The sequence below is a fragment of the Embiotoca jacksoni genome, unplaced genomic scaffold (assembly GCF_022577435.1).
Source record: "Embiotoca jacksoni isolate LCO1_2020_lvr unplaced genomic scaffold, fEmbJac1.0.p SCAF_11, whole genome shotgun sequence".
In the NCBI taxonomy this organism is placed as follows: domain Eukaryota; kingdom Metazoa; phylum Chordata; class Actinopteri; family Embiotocidae; genus Embiotoca; species Embiotoca jacksoni.
In genome coordinates, this window is record NW_027185241.1 from 13,628,995 (window position 1) to 13,655,205 (window position 26,211).

The 26,211-nt window shown below is 41.0% G+C and overlaps 2 protein-coding genes across 4 annotated transcripts in view; both read left to right on the forward strand.

The window, feature by feature from the left end:
* The first annotated feature begins 54 nt into the window (after nucleotides 1–54).
* eomesb (eomesodermin homolog b) lies at nucleotides 55–5,170 on the forward strand. Of its 2 annotated transcripts, none has more exons than XM_069143239.1 (7): nucleotides 55–284; nucleotides 1,321–2,205; nucleotides 2,390–2,544; nucleotides 2,817–2,938; nucleotides 3,187–3,345; nucleotides 3,618–3,679; nucleotides 3,832–5,170. In XM_069143239.1, the coding sequence occupies exons 2-7, from the start codon at nucleotides 1,682–1,684 to the stop codon at nucleotides 4,610–4,612; spliced, it is 1,803 nt and encodes a 600-aa protein (XP_068999340.1). In that variant the 5' UTR covers nucleotides 55–284; nucleotides 1,321–1,681; the 3' UTR covers nucleotides 4,613–5,170. The 2 variants fall into 2 exon arrangements, with proteins under 2 accessions (XP_068999340.1, XP_068999341.1); XM_069143240.1 differs by having other exon boundaries at nucleotides 1,540–2,205.
* Nucleotides 5,171–5,901: 731 nt separating this feature from the next.
* LOC138194474 (ankyrin repeat and IBR domain-containing protein 1-like) overlaps nucleotides 5,902–26,211 on the forward strand; it is a 30,636-nt gene continuing 10,326 nt past the window's right edge. Inside the window, exons 1-15 of one of the 2 annotated variants that reach the window (XM_069143241.1) lie at nucleotides 5,902–6,034; nucleotides 8,402–8,686; nucleotides 9,371–9,671; nucleotides 10,835–11,017; nucleotides 11,771–11,888; nucleotides 15,379–15,587; nucleotides 18,311–18,399; nucleotides 18,497–18,641; nucleotides 19,097–19,263; nucleotides 20,162–20,250; nucleotides 21,082–21,212; nucleotides 23,706–23,840; nucleotides 24,698–24,784; nucleotides 25,121–25,187; nucleotides 25,850–25,995. In XM_069143241.1, the coding sequence (XP_068999342.1) occupies nucleotides 8,499–8,686; nucleotides 9,371–9,671; nucleotides 10,835–11,017; nucleotides 11,771–11,888; nucleotides 15,379–15,587; nucleotides 18,311–18,399; nucleotides 18,497–18,641; nucleotides 19,097–19,263; nucleotides 20,162–20,250; nucleotides 21,082–21,212; nucleotides 23,706–23,840; nucleotides 24,698–24,784; nucleotides 25,121–25,187; nucleotides 25,850–25,995 (2,055 nt within the window). In that variant the 5' untranslated portion in view covers nucleotides 5,902–6,034; nucleotides 8,402–8,498. Of the gene's footprint in view, nucleotides 6,035–6,248; nucleotides 6,319–8,401; nucleotides 8,687–9,370; nucleotides 9,672–10,834; nucleotides 11,018–11,770; nucleotides 11,889–15,378; nucleotides 15,588–18,310; nucleotides 18,400–18,496; nucleotides 18,642–19,096; nucleotides 19,264–20,161; nucleotides 20,251–21,081; nucleotides 21,213–23,705; nucleotides 23,841–24,697; nucleotides 24,785–25,120; nucleotides 25,188–25,849; nucleotides 25,996–26,211 lie in introns of those variants that run through there. The other variant, XM_069143242.1, reaches the window with a different exon arrangement.

Consider the following 26,211-nt stretch of genomic DNA (forward strand, 5'->3'; position numbering starts at 1 on the left):
AGAGGGGAATCTGATAATAGGCTGCTCTCCGTGCGTCATGGTCACAAGGAGGGAGCAGCGCCGGTGAAAGCGAGACTGCGTCTCTACGCGCTGATCAGTTTGCCTCCACATGGCTCGAGCTATATTTTTACAGCCTACAATACTCCTTCCTCCGACCCCAAACACAACATGATGTCACTTTCTGCTTTGGGCTGCAGCTTCGCAGGTTTTTTTTTCGCGAGTTGACGTTGTCCAAGATTTAAAGTAAAGTTTTTTTTTATTGAACCAGGAGGAGAATTCACTTGGTAAGTTCATTTACTTTATTATATTTGGACACGTGATAATTAATTTGCAAACTTTGTACACTGTCAGAGGTCAAATAATTTCAATTAATGTCTATGTTACAAATAACAAGAAAAACACATTTTTGTCTCAAAATACAGATAATAATTGTCCTAATTTAGCCTACGGAATTATTCACATGGAAATAATTCACTGTTACATTTGTCCTTACACCCATTTAGTTTTGATTTGTTTTATTTTTTGGTCTCGGAGTCGTTTAGATTTGGTTGTTCTCTTTTCTCACATCTGACTGTCTGATCCAAGAAGCATCACAGGTTTCTTCAAACGGAAAAATAATTGGCTATTTCCCCTTTTTCACGTCTGCTATCCCGTTGGGACACAGAAGCGCATCAGAATTGAATGAATGCGAATTCATTAACCCTGAATAATAATGGCATTATCCATCACTCAGAAAGTAAACACATTTCTTTTACGAATTTACTGTCATTATTATTTAAATAAATATATTTTTATAAAGATAAATATATTGATAATTAAATTAGGCCGTATTTTACTATTTTAAGACTTATTTCACGTACGAAATAATACAAGCAAATTGTTTTTACTGAAACAATTTTTTTTTTTACTCAAATCTGCGAATTTACTTTAAGCCATACATTTTAAGAATCGTGGGCGAGTTTCACTTTAGTTTTACACCACAGAGCCACCCTCAAAAAAATCTACCTTACTTCAGGTTTGTCATATGATTTACAAGAAACTGGCACTGACTTGGAAGCGATCTTCTTCCAGTATAATCAAAAATTTAAACTAACAATCACCAGTTCATCAAGGGTGGTTTATTTGTTATTATTGATTAGAAACTGTATACTTACCAATTTAGTTGCACTGAATATAAATTATGAACTATTGAATTTGTGAATTAGAATAAGAAAAATCGGACATATGGTGCTTCATACACTTATGGATTCTTTACCCCAAATTAAGATGTTAAAATGGAGAAAATAGAAGTCGCCAAAAATGACTGTTGCTGTTTTTTAGGAGACTCACTGGAATTCATCAGATCAAGTTTGGCACTGTAACCACAGCCTGATACGCCCACAAAGATCTTCGGCGATAGGACGGTCACTTTCTACAACGAACTCTATATTCGCGAGTTGACAACTTGGCATTAGGCCTCTCAAGTGTTAGTGACTGTGGTAGCCTGATGACTGCAGATAAGTTTAGCTTACCATTATTCTGTCTCCATCCACAATCCAGACTCCAGTGGATTTGCAGAAGTTCGAAGACACTAAGAATAATTTTGTGACTTCTTGAGGTGGAAGAGCATTCCTGAAAAGCCTCAGGTGGGATCAAGGAGAGCATTCAGCAGCTGTGACAAGCCCGAGTGAAGGATAGAAAAATGCTCGGCGGTGAGGGAGAAAGCAGAACATATTCTTCCTCTAAAGACGCAGCGGACGAGAGGCGCAAGTCCCCGGCTGTGGATGGGGACGATCCGGCTGTCAGCAACAGGTACACAGAGCATGGCTTGGGCGCCGAGCGGTACTACATCCCACCCCCTATTTCCAAGCAGAGCCCAGACACAGCCACTCCCTGCTCGTTTATCCCATATACCCCTAGCGGGACGGTCTACACCCCGTCCAGCGCTGGCAGGTATCCGTCATCTCTCCACTTGGGCTCCGTGTTGTCTCCGGCGGGATTTCCCGCCTCCACCGCCGGACGTAGTCACTTTAGCCCAGCTTACCAGCTCGGACAGAGTCCCGGCTGTATTTACCCTCACTACACCGGCTCAGCGTCCGCTCTCAGCAACATGGCTCTGCCCACCGCCGGCCCGGGGATGAGGGCCCAAGTCTACCTCTGCAACCGGCCGCTGTGGCTCAAGTTCCACCGGCACCAGACCGAGATGATCATCACCAAGCAGGGCAGGTGAGATGACAAGTCTACAACCAAGGACACAAAACTTTTTTTTTTTTTTTTTTTTAGTTTGAACACAGCATCTCACCCCAGATTACCTGAATGATTTTTCCTATAAAAAATAAATAAAAAACAACAACTTAAATAGGCCTACTGTGCTACTGTCTGCTTATTAGATTTCGCTGTGTGTTTGCAGACGGATGTTCCCTTTCCTCAGTTTTAACATCGCTGGTCTGAGTGTGACAGCGCACTACAACGTGTTCGTCGAGGTGGTGCTGGCAGATCCAAACCACTGGAGATTTCAGGGTGGCAAGTGGGTCACCTGTGGGAAGGCGGACAACAGCAGCCAAGGTAAGCCAGGTCCATATCAACATTTTTAATATCACATTTTGGTCCATGTCGACTTAACACACGTACTTAAATTTAATTAAAAAGTAATTAGAAGGATGGTGAAAATAAGTCAATTTGGAAAAACAGTAAAAATGTATTTATGTTTGTAAGACATTTCATTTTATAGCTTTTCAAATAGGCTGCAGCTGCGCAATTTGAAATAAAAAATTTTCAATGCATAACCCAAATATTATTTTTCATTTTGGGTTTGACTTTTTATTTCTTTATTTCAGGGAACAAAGTCTACATCCATCCAGAGTCCCCGAACACAGGAGCCCACTGGATGAGACAAGAAATCTCCTTCAGCAAACTGAAACTCACCAACAACAAAGGCACCAATCACAATACTTCCCAGGTAATTGATAATTGGAGGGAACTTAATTGACATGCGTTATTGCGCTCAACAGGCCTCTGCAAACGAATGCTTTAGTCAAATAAAATTAAGTGCAAAATATCATTAAAGTCGCTTTAGTCGATGGCACAAGCTGCTAGTGCGCATGTGTGTAGAACATTTTGACATCGTTTAATGCTTAATTTACAAAATTAAAGCGTGCTTTTTTTTTTTTCTTTTTTTTTTTTTTTAAATTTAACGTGTCTGTGTAGATGATTGTTCTGCAGTCGCTGCATAAGTACCAGCCTCGGCTGCACATCGTGGAGGTGACAGAGGATGGGGTGGAGGACATGAGCAGTGACGTTAAGACGCAGTGCTTCACCTTCCCAGAGACCCAGTTTATAGCAGTCACTGCCTACCAGAACACTGACGTGAGTGTGAAAAAAAATACCCTCTGACATGACATGGGTTTTCAACAAAATGACTCTAATCATGCTTTATATTATAAATTGCATGTCATAATTTGTATTAATGATTAATTTATAGCCATTAAAACTCATTCAGTAGGAATAAATTGTCTAACTGTTCAGCTGCAGTCTCCTTCTTTGACATGCATGTGGTGTTTATGTAAAAGCATGATTACCCCAAATAATTGTGCTCTCTTCTGTAAAATAGCTCATTCTTCCCTTTTGCTTTGTTTTAGATTACACAGTTGAAAATTGACCACAACCCTTTTGCCAAAGGATTCAGAGATAACTATGATTCGTGAGTATTTTGCATCACACTGTCATGCATTCCTCACCTGTTATACTGAGCCTAAGTACTGTATCACTTTTTCACAACACGTGCGAACTCACTTTGAAAGAAGGTTTCCCACACATTGCATTGTTCTGACCTCATGTGCATGTAATTTTTAGGATGTACACGGCTCCAGAGAGTGACCGCCTCACCCCGTCTCCCACCGACTCTCCCCGCGCCCACCAGATAGTCCCCAGCACACGCTACGCCATACAGCCACTCTTCCAGGACCAGTTTGTCAACAACCTTCCCCAGAATCGCTTCTACAACAGTGAGAGAGCGGTGCCACAGACTAACAGCCTCCTCTCACCGCAGACAGAAGACGCAGCTTCTCAGAGGTGGTTTGTCACCTCCATGCAGCAAGGCGGAAACAGCATGAGCACCAGCAGCAAGCTAGATCTCACACCTTACGAGGGGGACTATTCAAGCTCCCTGCTTCCTTATGGTATCAAATCACTTTCCATGCAAACATCTCCTGCTCTCAGCTACTACCCAGACTCTCCTTTCACCACCATGTCTGCAGGTTGGGGGTCCAGAACATACCAAAGAAAGGTCACTCCCAGTCTGCCGTGGTCTCCCAGGCCCAGTCCTACTGCCGGCTTCCCGGAAGACTCAGACAAAGTTAAACCACAGATTGACGAGGAGGTGAACGGTAGTGGAGCTCTGATCACCTCCTGGACAGAGACGCACCCTTCAGCTCTGAGCTTGGACAAGGCTGATTCCTTCTCAATGGCGTGCAAGCGCAGGCGTTTGTCTCTTAATAGTCCAAGCACAGAGGACTCACCCACCAGCACCAAGTGTGAGGACCTGGCCTCTGTCGCCACCAACAGTAGCTCCTACATCAAGGAAACCCCTCCATCCAAAAGCATGGCTTACTATTCCTTTTACACAAACCCTTAAATATTTTGTCTCTGAAAAATAGGGCTTCATTCTGTTTGTTCTTCATCTGCTACCATTAATGACAAATAGTATTCTGCTTTTTTGTTATGTGAACACCATTAATTTGTTTTGGCTGTGATAAATGTTCTATTTTTCTTTTGTGGTGACACAGAACATATGAATAACACATTCGAAATAAAGACATTAAAATTCAAGACATGCATGTGGCACAATAAGCATGACGATCTTCACATTTTTAAAGTCCATCTGTTTTCCTGGACTACTTTTTTTTTTTTTTTTTTTAAACACCCCATTTATGTAATTCTATGTTTGGAATTTTAAAAGTGCCAAAGCATTTGTTGAAGGTGCCCTAATTCTTTTTTTAAAAAACAGTGTTCTGTATGTTTTATTGGTGCATACATTTATGTATCTATCTTTACACCGAGATGATGTGTTTACAAATTATTTATTGAAGGCCTGTTCCTATGAAATGTGCGCACTCTCCAATGTGAGAATAATATGCTGTATATATCTTCATTGCAAAGTTCAGATATTTGATAATAAAAGGCATACGTGTTCTATTGAGTATCTAAGTGGTTATTTCAAGTAAATGAAGACAGCTTTGTCCCGAATTAAATGCACATTACTTTACATATCATGGGCTAATATTTATACTGTTTTGTTTTTTTTAGGGTTATATGACAGTCAGAGATTGTCTGTAATTACTCACAAGCTTGTGCGTGATGCTTATATACATTTTGATTGGTTCATTACACTCAAGAATCACAGCATGCACAGGAATGTGATGGCATGACTCTTTTCTGTGGACTTTGTCGCACTCTAGTGGTCATTTTATAAATCAAAAATGTTATCCCATGTTTACACGATAAAAGCCTGAGCCGATAAGGGGAGAGTTTAATTATTTTTTTGGGGTGTTTTTTTTCTTTTTTTCAAGATTGTTATTTAGTTTCTGTCGATATAATTGTGTAGGATTTGATAAACACGGGGTAGGATAGACTGATGTCCGACTTATTTTTTTGATGTAGCACCACCGAAAGGCACAATTGTAATAGTGGACTTTTGTGATAAATATGTTGAGCTTTCGCATAAAAAAACCCAACATAATATGCAAGTGCTCAACAAGTGAATGAATATGAGTATCTAACACTATGTTCAACCCAAATCAATCGTTTAGACGTTGAAAAAAAAAAAAAAAAAAAAAAAAAAAAATATCCCGTCTTTCGCCGCCTGTTTTGGGGGGTTGTGCTGAAACCTGGCAACCCGAGCAGCGGCCAGCAGAGTTGACTGAACGGCGTCAGCCCACATTATTATTTATGGAGGAGGATTCACGTCGCTTAACGAGACCAACCTGCGGTATTTGTGCGTGGGACTTGACAGCACGTTGACATGGCCGGGTCTTTGAAAGAGAGACGGACCGTCGGTGTAAGTCGGAGCACGTGTTCCTCTTTGTTTACGAAGTTGATCAACTGTGCTAGCTGGCGCTAAGTTGGCTAGCAGCGCGGCTAGCGTGCTAGCTTAGCGCGCGCGCGTGTGTGCGCGCGCGTGTGTGTGTGCGCGTGCGCGCTGACGTCCGTCCGTCTGTCCGTCAGTCCGTCCACGCAGCTGTTCGCGTCATGATGTTGTTCTTGTTTGAATAACACACAGCTTAGCCAGCAGCGCTGTCACCAAAACAGAGGGTCGGTTTACAGCTAGCGTTGTTTAATAAGGTCGGTGAGCGGTTTTATTTTAATTTTTATTTGATTTGATTTATTCACCAGAATTATAACAAACTGTGTTCACGGAACACAACATGACAGTCTGCTAGCGGACGTGGTAAACACGACCCGACCCGGGGAGGAGGAGAAGGAGGAGAAGGAGGAGGAGGAGGAGGCCTGCACGGAGGAGCTCAGGGACTCGTGGCCGCTACGCAGACACACCGTTGTGTTTCTCTGTTGCAGCAGCTGGAGGCGTCGTTCAGTCCGGTCGGACGAGTCCGACTCACTGATGTGTTCACCGTCGACGTGGTTGTATAACTGTGTTCAAAGATCAGGTGTTTACAAAGCGCTCCGCCAAGGTGGGACGTCGTGTTTTGTCCTGTCCTCTTGACGGTGTGTCCCCTGTCCCCTGTCCCCCCCCCCCATCGCTCCTCACAAGCTGGACACACGTTTCCAGATGCAGGGGACGTTAACTCGTGCCACCGGCTGCACTGTTTACATTGTTCTTTTATTTCTTTCTTTTTAACGTGTAAATTGGGACGTGTCATTTAAATATGTGGGTTTTTATATGCTGCCGGGAAAAGCGTCAACACATTCACTCCAGTTAAATAAGTACACGGTATTTAATTATTGGTTGACTGAATAGAGAACAAATGATAAGTCGTATTAATGTGTTTGTTGGACAGAGTGAGAAGTCCTGTCCTGCTCCACCTGTCTTCTGCTCACCCTCCAGGTCCATCAGTCTTTCTGAGGAGTTCAAACACCACAGTGTGAAATTATGGCCGTATTTGAACTTAAATGGGCATCTGCTTCTGTTTTTAATAGGAAAGGCAGCGCCTCATAACTGTGGGAGTTCTTTGACTCACAGTGAGTAATACATGTTCCCAGAAAATTACCAAGGTTTTATGAAAATTACCCAGAATTCCCTACTTGTCCATTCTTGTCATTCCTCCCAAATCAGTGTTTCAGACCCGTCTTCAGTCTTTTTACATGAACTGTGGAACATAGTAAATTGTCCTACAAATTGAAATATCAAAATACCTTTGCCATGCTTTCTAAACTTTGGAGAGTTGAGTATGTGGTGTGTCGACCTCAAAGGTTTTTGGATCGCATTCTCTCTCTCTCTTCATGACCGGATGGTTTTAAATACATTTGAATGCTTTTAAATCCACTTTGTAAGACGGGGAGATGGAGTTGCTGCTGTGACTGATGTTGTTGGAATCATTGCTTGAATCGCACTTTTATTTCTTGGAATGTTTTATACTGCAAATCATTTTGTGCTATTTCTATATATTTAACTTGTTCTTAATTGTTGGTGCTGCCTGACTTGACCAGGACTCCCTTGAAAACAATATTTTTTAATCTCAGCTGGCCCTTTCATGGTTAAATAACTGAATAACGTCTCTACAAAAGGCAATATTGTGCACAAAGATTTGCATGGAGACTTCATAATATCATAAAGTAGACGACATATTGTACCAAAGAAGACAATGCTGTGTTTTGTAGATTTGAGCTGCAGGTCTCCAGAAACGCATAAAAGCATCACATTGCCCGAACAGTCACGGCCATATGGTGCTCCGGTGGAAGCAGAATGCTGACTCGCTGCATGTTACTCTTCAGCTGAGGATGTCTTGCTTCATAATGACTCCTGGCCTCGGTGGGACGGGCAGCGCTGGCACAGAGAGGCGGAAGCTCCTGGTGATGCCAGAGGAAGTCTTGTCCTTTTCTCTGTGTGAGCTTTGTTCTCTCTATGTTTAGTTATTCCAAACAAACAAAAAAAAATAAAAAGAGATGCATAGGGAGGGAGTTTACAGTGCTGTGGTGATGCTGACACAGGCGCTCGTGGCAGAGCAGCCTGAGCAACCTTGAGGATGGAATTCTTGTCCTTGTGATTCAGAGGGAGCGGAGGTTTTTACGTTTTCATAGAGGCAGAGCTGATTTCTCTTGAACCGTAGCTGACGATGTTGTTGTGTTATTGGGGGAAATCACAAGCTCACTGACCATTTCCTCGCTAGGCCTTGTTGGACTGAGAAACGGCCATTAACGAAGTGAAATTCAGTTTTTCTCTTTTTTTTTTTTTCTTCTTCTTCTTTAGGACACGCAGTATGCTGGCTAATTGGACTTGAACAGGTTGACGACGACTTGGGAGGCTGCTGTGTCAGTCGGAGCTCGAATCCACGGCAGGAGAAGAAATGGGGAACACGGCGACCAAGTTCCGTAAGTCTCTCATCAACGGGGATGAGGTGCTCGCTTGCCAACTCTATGAGAGCAACCCGCAGTTCAAGGAGGCTCTGGATCCCAACGCTACATATGGAGAGTCCTACCAGCACAACACACCTCTCCACTACGCTGCCCGGCACGCCATGGCACGCCTACTCAGGTGAGGATGTGGCCCAGATAAAATCAAACAAGCAAGCAGACCTAATGTACACATTCAGTCACATATTTTTGGACTGGCTTCTGTCACTGAGGGGAAAACGGACATGTAGATGTTGATAGATGAGAGGAGTATTTGATTAAGTTCCAGCTTTCTGTCAAGTGTTCTTTAAACTTCTTTAGCAGTCTGTTGCTGATCAACTGGTTCCATCTATTACGGTACTGCTGTATCGTAAGGGAACATTTTTCCTGTTTTGTCTCTATACGAGTCCGTCCCATCTGCCTCGCCACATAGCCATCTGTTAGCAGCACTCAGGAATGCAACATGCTGGGTTGGAATAGAATGGGCTTCCATGAGCTTCCCATTTTACAAGCTAACAGTCTTGCATGTGCTTGTCTTTATTCCACTCAGACTCTATTCTTTCTCCACTAGCAGAATGCTTGCGCAATTTAGCAATTTGTTTTTATGTAGTGTACTGTTTATAACCCTAACCCTAAAAATACATGTCAGTAGCGCTAAAATGTGCATACAAAATGAGAAGAAATCAAAAACAATGTGGGCTAAGAATTGTAAACACTTGTGAGTTACCTTGTTGACCAACACTGAAGTTTTTATTTAACTACACGTGGATCCTACACAGCCAAAGCATTTAAATGAGCTGTTAATCCTGTCTCCTTCTTCTCGTAGGTCTTTTCTCTTCAGCAAAGATGGCAATCCTAACAAGCGTAATGTGGGCAATGAGACATCCCTGCACCTTCTCTGCATGGGGCCCCAGATCCTGACCTCAGAGGGGGCGCTGCAGCCGCGGATCTCACGGCCGTATGAAGACGAACAGCGCAGGGCAGAATGTCTTCAAGTCGTCCTCACATGGACCGGAGCAAAGCTGGATCACGGAGAGTACGAGAGTGCTGACGTTAATGCCACTGACAACAAGAAAAACACCTGCCTACACTATGCTGCCGCCTCAGGCATGAAGACTTGTGTTGAGGTGAGATTTGCAAAATTTGTAGGATTTCTTTTTTCTGAGCTAAAATATTCTCAAGTAAAGCATTTTAGGTGTAGATCAAAGGGTTCATAGTTGGGAACTGACAAACTGTACTAAGACAGGGAGCAATTTGAGGGGAAGGAAGATGAAAGAGGCTGGGGTAACCCTGATGTGAACACAAATTATTCAATATCTGCCCTTTTGTACTATGATTATTTGTCGAATAGTTCCTGGTGTGTGGCCTGTGTTGTTTCTAGCCGCGACCCAGGGTAAGGAACAATAATTTGCGTGCTCACAATCATTAGATCAAAGCCCTCCCTCGTTAGTTTTCAGAACATACTGTGCCACACCGTACATCTTATTAATCTCTGGGGCAGGATGCATCACATACACAAGTGAAAGAGATAAAAAAAAAAAAAAAAATGACTCTCAGTATCTTCCTATTCAAAGCTTGAGTATAGTATTAAAACCAGTTTTGCCTTTATTGTCATTGAACAGAATGCAAACAAATTATAAGTGCTTCTCCTGATGCTCTAAGAAAGACAAACAACCACCTAATTGTTTAATCCTCATAATTAAAGGCTGGGTGTACAATATGAACAACAACAATTATCAGATGGATTCATCTATGGCTGCGCAACTAATTATGAATAATTAAATTAAACTGTGTTTTTTAATTTAAATTTAAATGATTCATGGTTATGTAAATGTTTCCTGTTGAATATTTGTTTCTCCTTGTAGCTGTAGAGTGACATGTAGCAAAATACTATTCACACCATGTGGAAAACGAGGTGTGAAGGTTGGGATGCAGATAGGTCTGTTGTGACATAAAAAGAGAAACCCCGCATTGGAGTAAAGTGACAAGAAGTGACATTTATATTTGAGAGAACAATTTTATAATTTTTGTAAAATGTCTCGATCATAACTGTTTTCACAGAAGCACCATTTCCATTTATGGTTCCTGAAGCTGACATTTGTATTGTAGTCTATATCAAATTAAATGTGATCACTGTCGCCTCTATTTGAACTACTAGTACATATTTAGTGGTTTAGTTTGTGGTGTTTTCAGCTACATATACAGCCAGTAAGCTTTATTACACATTCTTGAATGCAAAATGTGTCCCATTAGTCAAAGCCACATTTTCCTTTTGTTTTCACTTGCTCAGTTCCTGGTGCAGAGAGAAGCAGACCTGTTTGCGGAGAATGAAAACCGCGAGACTCCATGTGACTGTGCAGAGAAGCAGCACCACAAGGAGCTGGCCCTGCGCCTGGAGTCGCAGATGGTGTTCTCTCTTGCCCCTGAGGCGGAGGGCATAGAGGCAGAGTATGCAGCCCTCGACCGAAGAGAGGTACACAATAACATAGCAAGAGGCGGTGGGTGTGCAGCTTTCGGTTTGTCACCCTCAGCTGGTAGCACGAGCAGTATTATCAGGATCAAACCTCGGCCTAACAAAGTCATTTTTGTGATTGTTATTGCTGTGTCTGATACAACTCTTTGAGTGAGCTGCCTTGCATACTCTAACGTAGCCAAACCCACACAGAGGTTGTAGCATAACACTGTGTCAGTGGTGTAATATTGATATTGATATACCTGAAGCTACATAAGCAGGGAACAGAAGACACATCATTTGTAAGATCTGAAATGATTTCAGTCAAAGAGTTTGTAGGTCTGTAGTTTCCTCTTGGAACCAGACACTAAATGACACACACACACACACACACACACACACACACACACACACACACACACACACACACACACACACACACACACACACACACACACACACACACAACGGTCTGGCATTAGGCATATGACTCCTATTATCTAAATGCTGTTAAAGTCTGGGTAAGTCATGTGTCAGCAATCATCTATATTTGATGTGCTTGTATTCCTTTGCCCCATCTTTTTACTCCCACCCTCATTTCTCCCCTCCCTCCCCTTTACCCTGATTTCACCCTCTGTCTTCCCCTCTGCTTTACTTTTCTCTGCCAACCTGCCCTATTGTTTTTGCCTCCTTACCTTCCTCCTCTCCTCCTGTCTTATTCTCCTCTCATTATTATTCTCCTGTCCTCTCTTGTCTGTGACCCCTCTTCTCTAGTTGTATGAGGGTCTGCGGCCTCAGGATCTGCGGAGGCTGAAGGACATGCTGATAGTGGAGACGGCCGACATGCTGCAGGCACCGCTTTTCACTGCAGAAGCACTGCTACGTGCCCATGGTACAATTAAACACACACACACACGACACACTCACAACACAGATGGAAACCATCGGTTTGTCCTGAAAATGGTTGGAACTGGGAATGTTCTGGTTGCTTCCTGGTTTAAATAAATACCATTTACAGTCATGTGAAGCAATAAGCACATACCTGGGAAACTTGGATTTTGATCCCCTTTGATACAGTGCCTACAGATAAAGGTGATATACTTGAACAACACCACAATACATTTTGCTATTTCAATCATTTATTCAAAAGAAATATCAACAGATGTCATATTCATATTCTTCTGTGGACGCTCTTGGCCTCAGAATCTAGTATCACCCTCTTTTGCAGAAAACACTTCTAGGCATTTTACATAATTGTCCACCAGTCTGTGACGTTGGCTTGCTGAAAGTGCTGACCACCCTTTCATGTAAAATCCCTTCAGTTGAGATGTTTGAGGGCTTTCTAGCATGCACTTTGAAACTCTCCCACAACATTTAAATGGAATTCAAATCTGAGCCATTCAATAAACCTCTATTTCTTCTTTTTGAGCCAAAGTTTTGTGGATTTGCTCGTGTTTTTTGGATTATCGTCTTGTAGAAGGGTCAACTTCAACTCACAGACAGGTGACCTCACATTATCTTCAAGCACTCTTTGATATGATGCAGAATTCATAGTTGAATCAATGACTGCAAGTTGCCCAGTTCCTGAGGCAGCAAAGCAACTCCAAACCATAACATTTCCATGACCGTGTCTCACAGTTCATATCAGGTTGTTCTCCTTAAAAACCTTTAGTACAGCTTTTCTGTACTAAACTATATCAACTGTTACTATGACCAAACAATTCTTTGACTTATCCGTCCGGGGAAAGTTATAGTTTTGCTCTGATGCTCTTTTTGTGCCACAAAGGCTTTTTCCTGACACGTTTCCCATACAGGTCAAATTCTTTCAAATGTCATGCAGTTTGACATCAACAAGAGTTATCTGCAGATTCCTTGATTCAATTTTGGGTTTCTTGGAGACTTTTCTCTGAATCAAACAGTCTGCTTTTAGACTGAATTTGCTGAAGACACACTGGCAGTCGTTTTACATCTAAACCACTGGTAGATGATTTTCCCACAGTGGAAGGATTTATTTCAAATGATTTGGAGATAATTTGTAGATTGAATTACTGAGACTCATACGGATCCACAGCCTTTTCTCTGAAGGCCTTAAGGAGCTCTTTAGACTTTGGCATTATGATACCACACACTTCAATTGCAAAGACACCCTGGATGACAGAGTTTGAATAATACAGACTGCACCTGTCGCTCCCTAAGGAGGTTCCAATAATTGGCACCTAATCTGGAACTCTCAATTAACATTTGAATGATGAATTTGAAGGTGTGATAAATTATGGGGTGTATACTACTTGCTTTTTCAGTGTGAAAGATCTGTGGATGCACTTATGTTTTCACTTGACTCTGTCTGTAACATCTCTGGGTTGATCCTGCCCAAACTCCTTGTTTCCACAAAAAGCTGGTTCTTGCTCAACAAATCATATTTAATAGTTCTGTTTTAGTTGAATATAAACACTGTTAAATGTGTAATTTTTTTGTATTATGATTAGAGATATATTTAAAAGAATTTCACTTGTATTGCTCTCAGTGGAGACCATTGTTAAATACTTCAAAAGTTTTCAGTGGTCTTTTCCTTCCTACCAAATATATGATAAAAAATACTGATACACTCACAAATTAGGTTACTCACACTCGTCACTGGACTTAATTTCAACAAGAGTTTCCACAACACACACGCTGGCTTCCACAAGCAACCTGAACTATGTGTTTTTTTTCATATCTTTTTTTTTTTTTATCATATATTACTGTTGCTAATATAGGTTTGCGTTTTCATGTGAAAAATGTTCTGTTCTTACTCGAAAAATGTGTGCAGTGAAATGCTGCTCAACTGAGCTATATTACATCATTACAAAAAGGACATTACTTGTTGGCATCACTTGTTTGGTTATATTTCTAAATATAAGCTTGGTTGCTTGATTTCTCTTAGTCACATGACATGCGGACATTGACTTTTTTCTTATAGGTCACTTTGCCAAGCAGTGCGTCTGAAATCTTAACTTCCTTCTTCGTTTGAATTACTTCACTGTTGCTCTTGTAACTTTGGGTTTCCAAGGCACTGAGTAAGTGCATTACAGTTTGGATTTGATTTACAGCCTTAAGCCATTAATTCTCGAACCAGCGTCACTTAGCTATAAGATCAAATGTATAAAAAACTTCAAAAGTTCAAGACATTTTTATTTGATTTGACGCTTTTTAAAAGCATTACTTCAGTCAATTTAACTTGGCTTAAATTTTTGTCAAAGACTTTACTGCCCCATTCTCTAATTAAATGGATTTAGTAGTTCTCTGCTGAGCTGTGTGTGCTACATATGAGACATACTTTTGGGAGCTTAGTGGGGGGAGAGTGACCCCAGAACGGTGCTATATTTATTCACCTCTATCATGGGAATGCTGCATGTCTCTTTAAAATGGATGGGCCATTTTGGGATTTCTGATAATCTCTAGGAGAAGGCTTTTTGGCGTTGCATGTCATCTATTACTTATGAAAACGTTCACAAATTTACACACATTCTAACTTTTATATTTCCATAATCGTCTTTTCAGAGTTTTCTTGTAATTGTTCTTGTTGCTTGTCTGCTGAATTGTCTGCTTGTCAAACTGTACTTCTGATAATTTGTCATTTTTGAAAATTAAGACTAAATGTGCAGACTTTTAATTTCAGACTATTTTTAATGGCCAAAGGCATGAAGATAGGGTCATACTCATTGATTAGTTTTAATTGACTGGCGATGGAGGAATTGTTGCGACATTTATTATCTAAACGAGGCCATTTAGAGTCTGAGGCCTTTGATTGGTGGGGAAACGTGTCTTGAGGCTGATAATGGCCTAATTACACAGATGACCGGGTCATGTTCCTTATTTTAGGAGGGGAGGATATTTGGACTCAGGCACTGTCCACAAGGCATTCAATATTTATACTGAAAGGCTCTCAAACCTGCTCCTGTGCTAATGTGATATTGAACAGCTATTCTAAAACAGAAAACCAGATGGCAGCAGGTCTTCGCTGTTGGCTATTTGAAAGGCTTAGATGGCAGTATTGCTACTGTAGTGGGATTTGTGTTTATTTTTGTGCTTTCCAATTCTTACAAATTTGTGACTGGACAGACACATTTTTTTTGCGAATACTTTTTTTGTGGAAGAAATGACAGTTTAGTTGAGAACAAGTCTTGTTTTAACAGGTTGTATTGAGATTCTGCCACATGTTGTCTATAATCTTTATCCATGTCTGTTTAAGGCTCAACCACAAAGCATTGTAACCTAAAATCACACAATAGTGATTTCTATCGACTCAATGATGCATGACATAAACAAAAATGTAATGTGGTCAAAACAGAACTATTAGGTTTCATATATACTTCCATTATGCTGCTATTTTTTGGTTTCAGATTGGGACAGAGAGAAGCTCCTTGAGGCCTGGATGATCAATGCAGAGGAGTGCTGTCAACGCTCAGGGGTACAGATGCACAACCCACCTCCAAGTGGCTATAACGCGTGGGACACCTTGCCCTCACCCCGGACACCACGCACCACCCGCTCCTCCATCACCTCCCCAGACCAAATCAGCCTCATGCCTGCAGATGACGAGTCTTCTCTGGTGAGATGCCATAAGGTTCCTTATCACAAAGGTCGAGATGTAATGGGACCTGTATTTGTACATATCTGTTTGGTACGACACGCTCTGTTTGTTATAAGGTTCCTGTTCAGCACCCCCTGTGTTATCTTTTGTTTTTACTGATGTGCTGAAAGCCTACCAGACAGTTTGTCCAAAGCAAGGAACAGACCAAACCATGGATTTTGTTTGCTACTCCTGATTCACAAAGTAGTCCAAATTAATTGAGGACAAGTAATTAACTAAAATGATCACTTTTACCTGAAAAATAGGTATAAGCACCGCTTGTGAGACACGCATGCAAATTAAAAAATGGGGCTTGGTTTACAAGAGTTTCTATGTGCCTCTTAGGAACAGCACTAGGTCAGACTAAGCCTCAAACTTACTTCTTTCTTTTTTTTTTTCCAGAATTTGTAATGTTAGAAAGTGTAGGGCAACTTTAAATGGCAATAACAGGTGCAATATATGAAAACATCGTTTTATGTCTGTTCAACGGAACTTATCAGGGAAGAACCATCAGATGAAATTAAACCGCAGGTAGCCCCAGGGAGCGGCATATTTTCGTGACCAAGAAGCTGCTATACCAGCAAGGGATAGCTGGAAGCATAGAAGTGCACAGACTAATAGTAACTGGCAGTGGACCCATAAAAACTCTACACCAATGTTTATTTAAATCAAGTCCCCACGGTGCTGCAGATTTCCTGAAGTGTTTCTGCTGAATTCTTTCATTTTCACTATCACACCTGTCTTTCTGCATAATATTTCATTATTTCCCAGCTTTGCATTGCTGGCAATCATTAGTATTCATGCCAGCAGTGTCCTGCAAACATAAACACCAGCAGGAGAGGAGAACCAGTGAACAGAAAAGAAACAAAATAATATTATCTTATGAATGTGAATCATCCATCGACCAATGAGCGAATAGGTAGAAAAGAAAATCTCATGGCCACTCTCTGATTCTGTGTCAAACATTACGTCATTAGTAATCAAACTGAGGTACGTTTATGCAAAGCTTATACACAAGTGTCAGTGTAGCTGTCTGCTAGCTGTTCTTCTCAGTTTTTACATTTTGCCATTTTAACAATTAAGACAAATATTTTGTTGGTTTTAAACATCAACAACTCCCATGAGTGATTGACATGTTGTCAAAACCTCATTGAAGGTGTGTTTTCCACTGTGATTACACAATTTGCAAGTCTGCAAGGTCACCATGGACCTTCATTGAGCCCCTGCTGTTTAACACCCTCTGTTAAACTGCCCACCTGTTGTCATGACCTTGTCTGGGATTTCCCAATAATTACCAGTTGCGCTTGTCAATTTCCTCTGCTGACTTCTGAGTCAACAATGGTCAGGATTGAAATTACACTTGATAATAGGATGCCCCGCACCGAAACAATGTTTAGTTGGTTAAAAGCTTTTTCATTGTGTTGGCACGTCATCTTTTTTGACCACTCGCTATACAGGAATGTGATTTCATCATGTGTTTGACAACCATCAGAGTGGGCAACCGGAGGGTCAGGAGCACTTAATGCAAGGTGCTTGATGTATGGATATGTGTTGAGTGTTTTTTCAACTGGCCAGATTTAGATCACAGTGCAGTATTTGGGATCAATGCTGCAAACTTTGTTGTTCATTAAAGTTGGTGCTTCAGTGTAGGTATTGTAAGCAAATGGCACTTCCTCACGGGTGACGTGTATTTGAGAATTTAGAAAGTGATCCCACAAAAAGTGGGTACACAAAAAGTTGGGGCGTTAATGTGACACATCACTGGCCTGAGCTTTTGAAAGGACATTGATCATTTTGCACACATGACTGGTAGATGTTGTAGAAGTTTTTTTTTCCCCCTGTGAAGTAAACAATTCTTAGATGATAGCTGATGCTGACAGACTTTATTTATCAATGATTCTCAGAGAAATTATAGGTTGCATTTGTCTGACACTCACTATATTTTGTCATGGCTAAAAAGGCATGCCTTAAACTGCACTGCCAATCGACCGAGTCCACTGAAGGGCCTGTTTAAAGGTTGCAGTTGATTATATCACATTCTGCTCTTTCACAAATCAATACTTACATTGTCAAAGTACACTGCCTTCTTTAGGTCGTTCACTGTAACAAGGCCTGTGTGTGTGTGTGTGTGTGTGTGTGTGTGTGTGTGTGTGTGTGTGTGTGTGTGTGTGTGTGTGTGTGTGTGTGTGTGTGTGTGTGTGTACACACTAACTTGGCAGCAGAGCCATATGCTCAGGAGAGGTCATGATATTGGCACAGTGGCTTGTTATAAACCTCTGGCTACTATTGTGTGCAGTTACACACACACACACACACACACACACACACACAGACATATCAACTCATTGAGGGCACACATTTCCCTTCCATCCATGACATTCCTTTAGATATTAAAATCAGGCCAGACATCACAATCGTTGGAGAGGATGCCCCAGTCAGCACATTCTTAGATTGAGTTTGAATGAGCCACATGCTCAGGAGAGGTCATGATACAGTGACCTTTTGTAAAGCTGTGTAGACTGTAAATGATTGAAATGAGGATGTGGATCTTGTACGAGGGCCTTTTGAAATTGCAACACGGATTCTTTAGTGATTAAAACAGGCTTTATTTGTCTAAAATGACCGGAAAACAAAATAGGGTGTCATCTTGTGGCAAAAAGCACCATATTCATTGATATTCATGTCTCTGTTTTGTCTCGCAGTGTGGTATATGCATGTCTTCCATCTCCGTCTTTGAGGAACCTGTCGACGTGTCATGTGGCCATGAGTTCTGCAAAGCATGCTGGGAAGGGTGAGTCCTAATCTGTTTTGGCCTGTGAATTCTGCAGATTAGTTTGGGGTGAATCTGATTTCCTCACACTGTCTGCAATATATCTCTGTTTTCTAAGGTTTCTAAATCTAAAGATCCAAGAAGGAGAAGCCCACAACATTTTCTGTCCGGCCTTCGACTGCTACCAGCTAGTGCCAGTGGAAGTCATAGAGAGTGTGGTCTCCAGAGAGATGGACAAGCGCTACCTCCAGTTTGACATCAAGGTAAAGATGAAAAATAGCCATGTGCACTGAACTATTACCTTTTTGTACAGAATATTAAAATAATAATATCAACTTGGGAGCGAGACAAAAGACTCTGGCAGTTACATTTTAATCTAAAGATTGCACTGAATATGGATGCAAGTTTACTGACATGTAAGTGCACAAGGGCATAAATGATGAAACTAGAGATTGAATGAATTAAAAACTGAGCTTTACTTGAGCTTTACTTGCCACAACCATGAATAACATTCACTTTACATTGGATTCCACATAAGAAACTTGTATTCATTACATGGGTTCCTTAATTAAGAAGTCTAAGAGATACAACCCAAAAATAAATGACCAGCCTCTTTGTTTGAATTGTCATGGGAACAAGAGCAATATGTAAGGCAGCATATTCAGCTGATTCATTGTTATCATTTATTCATTTAACCTTTCTCTTCTTCTGTTGACAGGCGTTTGTGGAAAACAATCCAGCAATCCGCTGGTGTCCAGAGGCGGGCTGTGAAAGAGCGGTCCGACTGAACACCCAAGGCTCTGGGATCTCCACCGCAGACCCTTTGAGCTTCCCCCTCCTTCGGGCTCCTGCTGTAGACTGTGGCAAGGGACACCTCTTCTGTTGGTCAGTAATTAGTGCTGTAAATATGGAGATGTCAAGATTTCTGTTTGTGTATAATTGTCTTTGCTTTTCAGAACTTTCCCTTCTCTAATAGTAATGATGGAGATGACAGAAAACAACATATTGTTGTCTAGTATTGACACTGATGCTTTGATTTGGTTGAGTAGAAGTCAGATAAGCTGTTTATTACATTTGTAGTGTTTTACAGAAAAACATTAGAAACGCATGTTTTTCTGTCATGATGAATTGTTTTTATTTTTTATTTTTATTTTTTTTATGTTAAAGTCATAAGAAACTCTCAAATGCTATATAACTGTAAAAATTGAAAAACAGTTTACAAAAAGGTTTGAAATTTCTAAGACTCATTTGAAAACTGGGAGTTTACTCAAACTCATTAATTTTCTGTGTAAAGCTACTCAATTTATTTGTGTGTGTGTGTGTGTGTGTGTGTGTGTGTGTGTGTGTGTGTGTGTGTGTGTGTGTGTGTACGTGTGTGTGTGTGTGTGTGTACACACTAACTTGGCAGCAGAGCCCGAATTCTGTGTTGTCATTCACCATCTGTGCTCTTCTCCCAGAGCCCTGCAGTTCCCCCACCTAATGATAATAATAATAATGATGATACCTCAGTGCACCTCACTTCGTTATGTGATTGATGAAAATGGCCGGTGGGTTCACTCAGGGGTGCAGTTGACACAAAATTTGTTAATGGAAATGGATCAAACAAGGGTTCAACTTTCATAATTCCCTCGACATGACGAAGGCTCTCAGTCTAAAGGCAGATTTGGCTGATTAATAGTGAATCAGGTTATTTACAGCAACTCTTGTGGGAACTTTGTAATTTGTTTATTCATCAAAATAGGCGTTCCTCCTGCATCACCTTTACCTGTCTGTATTTTTCCAGGGAGTGTCAAGGTGAGGCCCATGAGCCCTGTGACTGCGAGACCTGGAGGTTGTGGCTACAGAAAGTCACAGAGATGAAACCTGAGGAATGTGAGTACAAAAAATAACTTCCTTCTTTTAGCTTTTGGATGTGTTTCAGTCATGACGTTAAAGTAGAATTCACAAACTGTACAGAACATTTGAGGTCATTCTTCTTGTATTGACATAAAGTGAAATGTCTTTTTGGAATAAGTGCAGTATTACATTTCTACAATGTAAGTGTTCATAGCAAAAAAAAACTGGATTAAGTTGTCTGGTGACAAATTATTATAACAGAAGTTTAATGTGTTAGCCAACCCCTGTACTTGTCCAGGTACAGAGGTTGCACACAAGTGATTGATCTGAAGCTAAATTGCCTGGAAGTCAACCATAGTAATTACAAACAGTTTAGCACAAGTCCTATTAAAATCCTCCATGTTGATGCTAAATTATTAATGAAAACTAACAACCCACTCACGGAAAGCACACAATGTTTAGAAGCAGGAATTGGAGTATGGCCAATCTAAAAGATGATTTAAGATCCAAATCGCTCCAAAGTGCCACTTCATCGATGTGACAGTCGAAAGATGAAAGCAATTATTTTGTTTCGGAACCATCTTCGGCTTCGATTTCCCCATATTCTGTTTTATCTTGGCATTTCAAATAGTACATTCGAGGTGCTTTGATAATAGCCAATTATTCTGTGTGTACGTGTGTGCGCGAGGCTGGGTGCACGAGCATCTTGGGAGATGTTAGTAAAATATATAAGCAATACACATTAGTCAAGCAGGACAATTTCCCACTCAGTGCAGTGGTCTGTTTTGACACTGTGGTATTAGCCAGTCTTGTTCTGTCTCATTATGCCTTTATTTGTTCTATTTGGCTCCCCCTCCTCTTCTGAAGTGGCTGGTGTGAGCGTAGCCTACGAGGACGCAGCCAACTGCTTGTGGTTGCTGACTAACTCCAAACCCTGCGCAAATTGCAAGTCTCCGATACAGAAAAACGAGGGCTGCAATCACATGCAGTGTGCTAAGGTAAGTTAGGCCGGAGGTTTCACTTACCTGACTGACTAATGCAGATTGGAAGTAGGTGACTATTTTATCTCGCAGACTAATCTAGCCTTGAGTAGACTGTCTTCTGATTTATAAAAGCTGCCTGAACAATTCACGTGTGCTACATGTGTGTATTGGCCAGAGTACATTGATGTTTGTATTTAAACTCAGAAAATAGACATATTTGTTCTCCATCTCAGAGGTTTGTGCACCTGTAAACAGCTCTAGGAAATATCACTGTTTTTGTATTACCTCATTTACCAGAAACTGCTTTTAATAATATTGGGATTTGTACACCATCATTTACCGAGGGTGCAGTTAGCTGTTATGAAGAGCTACTTTAGCTGAATCCATATGTCCAAACTTCCCACACTCTTGCTGACTCGGGACGTCTGTGAGGGACTGTCCAAACTCAGAATTTATTCAGGCCTCGAGGATTTACGCGGACTCTCTGCAGACTTCCAGAAAGTTTGCTTGGGGTGCAGATTTCACCAGACTTCACTGATTTAATTAACCATAATTCTTTGCAACACATATTTGTAGTTTTCAAATACACGCACACTCTTGGTTCATGACAAAAACCTCCAAAACAACTTATTATGAATTTGTAAAACGATAATATTCAAAACGTAATAAAAACTTTACTTGAATCATGAGCTAGAAGTAATATTCAACCATATCTTGATTCAGAAATATAGAGGTGTAGACTTTAGAGGTAATCAAAATACCTTTTTTTATTGTAGTTTTCTGGCCTTTTAATCCTCGTATCTTGCACCCTTAAAGATTTGATGTGATGACAGTGAACACGTCAGTTTGTACAACTGAAGTCCTCAATTTGTATTCAGCCAATCTACTTCTATTGTGCTGCTGTCTGTGTAGATCAAGTGACTACATTTATTTAAATGACAGATTTTTATGTTTTGGTTTGATTTCTTATTTTTCTGGTAATGGGAGGGAAGGAATCAGTGTGCGTGTGAACTCATGAGAATAGTTTTCATGATTGATAGCCAAGTATTTGTAGGTCGACTCCCGTCTTCAGCGTAAACAAACAATTAAGTGGAAAATTGAGGTTGTTTTTTGTTTCAGACACACGATATGTATAAATGTCAGAGTCTAATTTCCAAAGCGGTAGAATGAACCATTCTCACTTTGGATTTTCCACAAGCATTTCTCTTACACCAAACTCACTATGCCACTCAATTTTACAAGTGGCACGGTGCTGTCATGTTCACAAACAGCCGCAAAGTCACTATGTCCTGTACTTAGCCTGCAGCTTCTGTGGACCAGAGAGAATAAGACCGTGGTAGCTGAGATGAAAAAAACACAAGTTTGTGTTTGAGGCACAGAGTGATCAGACACAGTCATGTTGCGTCTATGGTACTATCACTGTTGCTGGAGGGCAGACCATGAAAGGAGCACAGTGCAGTCATACAGCCGGGATGTTTTTGTCTCCGTGACAGTGCTGTCACTGCCTCCGCTGGTTAAAGAGGCAGACTAGAGACTGAGATTAGTTGGGGAGGAATGGAGCATATTTCACAAGCTGAGAGGCCATGAAGGGCTCAGCCTCTTGACCCGTTATTACCCACTAAGAAATGGCTTTACCCCTGTTGCTTGGAAACACGGGACACAGTGTTGCCAAGGAACCTTTGTCTTTTCTCTGCCATTTTCTTTACTCTGCTGTGGCTTCACACCATTTTATCTTAGTTCCTTCTTCTCGCATGCTGTCCTTTTGTGTCTGCCTGTCCCTCCGTACACCCCACGCTCTTTGATTTTGTATTGATTTTTCTTAAGTGTCTGTGAACATAGACTTTCCAGGACAACAGAGGTGACCGTCTTTTGGGTTTAGTGTTGCTCTGGCGAACTTATCACCCACAGCGGTACTTGTGGCACGGGGAGAGAAATCACTCACTTCCAAATAGGCTGCGGATTAGAGTTTTTTGTTTGCTCTGCATGCTGATCTGAAATGTAGACTGAGTGCAGCAGGCTATGACTGCTAGCTAGCTTTAAACATCTGTCCAAGTCCTTTTGTAAACTCCACCAATTGTAAAAGAAGCCTGAGATAGAGATAAAACAGAAAAGTGAAGGAATTAGTTTAGCAGGCCGAGGGACTCCTTTAGTACCATCCACATTTTTTTTTAGCAGTTCAAAGGAGATATATATGTGTGTGTGTGTGTGTGTGTGTATATATATATATATATATATATATGTGTGTGTGTGTATAATTTTTTTCAATTAAGGCTTGATTTATAATAATCGGGTAAAAATAAACAATAGTGTGCTTGTTTATTTAGAAAGGAATGACTTTAGCTGTCATTTCATACACTACAGAGTGACTCGTTTTGACTGATGACAATTATAAAAAAGTACGCAGCCATTTTTGATTTGTCTTTTTTGTAGCGTTGGTAATTATCAATCCACTTTTTGACGTAGTGGCTGAACAGAGTGGAATTAACAAAAACTGATGTTTCCCTGTAGTGTAAGTATGACTTCTGCTGGATCTGTCTGGAGGAGTGGAAAAAGCACAGCTCATCCACGGGGGGCTATTATCGCTGCACCCGCTACGAGGTCATCCAACAGGTGGAGGAGCAGTCTAAGGAGATAACCGACGAGGTAGAACTGCAATCTACATTATTATTCTATCTATATTTTGTACGTTTCAAATATTTTCAGCCCAGTAAGCTGTACTTTTTCTAAAATGTGACTTCACAGCAGAGTTGAGTGATGGCAGTTTTTACCAGGGGAGCCCCTTGTTATGACGCTGCACAGTAAATACTTTGGATAGAGCACAGCTTGAGCTGTTTTTATTTTGGTCCTCAAAGTTAAAAGGCGACTTCAACAATTTAGCATCGCATATCTATAACATCATCAGACTGCATACATTAACCACAACGCCATCACCCTCAAGGAGAGATGAGGAGTAGGAGGTTTCGCAAACTCACTTTCTCGCTCCATATTCCACCCTAGACATTATACAACTTTCTATGCTTATCCAGTAGTGCTCCCCAAGGCCTATTAACTGATGCATAGCATTTGTGTAATATAATTTTCATAATTCATAATTGTTAAGAGCATCAGCAGAGTCAATCCTCTCCTCAGCTGCTAATAGTTGTTATTGATAGTCACACCAATGTCATACACACACTCCTGATCCAAACCTAGACATATTCAGACAGCTGAGAAGAGTACTTGTGATATTGTGCTTATACACTAACAGGAAAGCACTTAGAAAACACAAAGATACTCGCATACAAAAATAACCCAAAACGTATGTCTAGAGTGTTGACCATGGAGCCAGCCTCAATCCACTCCACCTATCTTCATCAAAGGCAAAAAGAAGTTCATTCTTCCCAATCACAAGCACTAACTTCATCTGTAGCACTGCTTCCTGTGACTGCTCAGAGTATTTACTCTCTTTGAGACGTCCTCAGGAGTTTACTGACTGTGACTGGTGTCTCATCACGTTTCAGGCAGACAAGAAGCACAAGAGCTTTCAGGAACTCGACCGTTTTATGCACTACTACACACGCTTCAAGAACCATGAGCACAGCTATCAGGTAAACACAGCCGGCTTTGCCCTCCAATGATGTCGACTTTGGCGTAGTATACAAACAGTCATGCAATGAATGTAGCCAGAGGCAACTTCTCATCTCATGTAAAATTGATACATAATAGGAAGTCAATGCTTTTAACTTTAAATTGATAAAACTGTGGCACATCTGTATTCTGCATATCACCATGCCTTGATTCCAAAAAGTCTGCTGCTCCCACATTAGTGAACGTATTTGGCCTCATATTAAGGCGATCTCTCATTCACTCATTGTTTGGTTGGGAAGGCTTATCAAGATGGTTTTAATCAAACAATAAAGCAGCTTCTGTCTCCCTCACAATAGCTGGAGCAGCGCCTGTTAAAAACCGCCAAAGAGAAGATGGAGCAGCTCAGTCGAGCCCTGAGTGGAAGTGAGTGTGCAGTCTGGCATGACGGTGTCAATCTTTATTACACACTAAGATGCATCTTAATCTAGTCCTCTGATATTGAGCTTTGAGAATGAGACAGGAGGGAGAAAAAAACAAAGGTGTATTAGCAACAGCTAATAGTTATTATTCAGCACTGAAATTAAAAGGAAGCTTTACTTTGTGTACAAACTTTGTCTCGACAACATGACAGAACAATCTGTTTAGCAAAGTTTTGTTCTGAGACACGAGTTCAAAAAAAAAGTTTTGCTTCTTTGGCTTGTGCTTTTTTTTTGTTTTGTTATTGTCAAATAATTCAAATAATAATATTCAAATAAGCAGATCACAATCAGAGCGTGGTGCCCACTTAGCATCTGGAAGAAGATGTACTACTTGCAGAATTTAAGTTCCCAGTTCACCAAAGGCCCTCCCATCCCATCAAGCCAGACACCAAAGATATAATATAACTTAGAAGAAAAGCATCTACAACCGATTCAGTACACCGGAGCTGTTCTTTCACATGTTTTGTCTCGGGATTTCCCATCATTTCGTATTGATCTGCTTCGAAGTAAAGTGCAGTAATTTAGGCTGCAACAAGGGATGTCTTCTACAAAAGAAAAGCAGATATTCATTTTAGATATCTAACTGTCTCTTCTTCTCTCTCCCAGGGGAAGGAGGCCCACCTGACACTACATTCATTGAAGATGCAGTCCTAGAACTACTAAAGACCCGCCGCATCCTCAAGTGCTCTTATCCTTATGGGTTCTTTCTGGAGCCCAAAAGCACAAAGAAAGAGATCTACGAGCTTATGCAGGTTTCAGACCTACTTACTGAGAATAGACAAATCACAGCAGTCACTCTCATGTGGGCCATTAGCGATGTGGGACTACAGCTTTTTACCTCATGATCTTCACAATCTGCCTCAGCTATAGCTGCACGTCTCAGCTTTTAGTTAAACATATAGTTATATATATTTTATGATCGCAAGTATAGACACAAAATGTGCAGCACTTTCCTGCTATCTTTCATA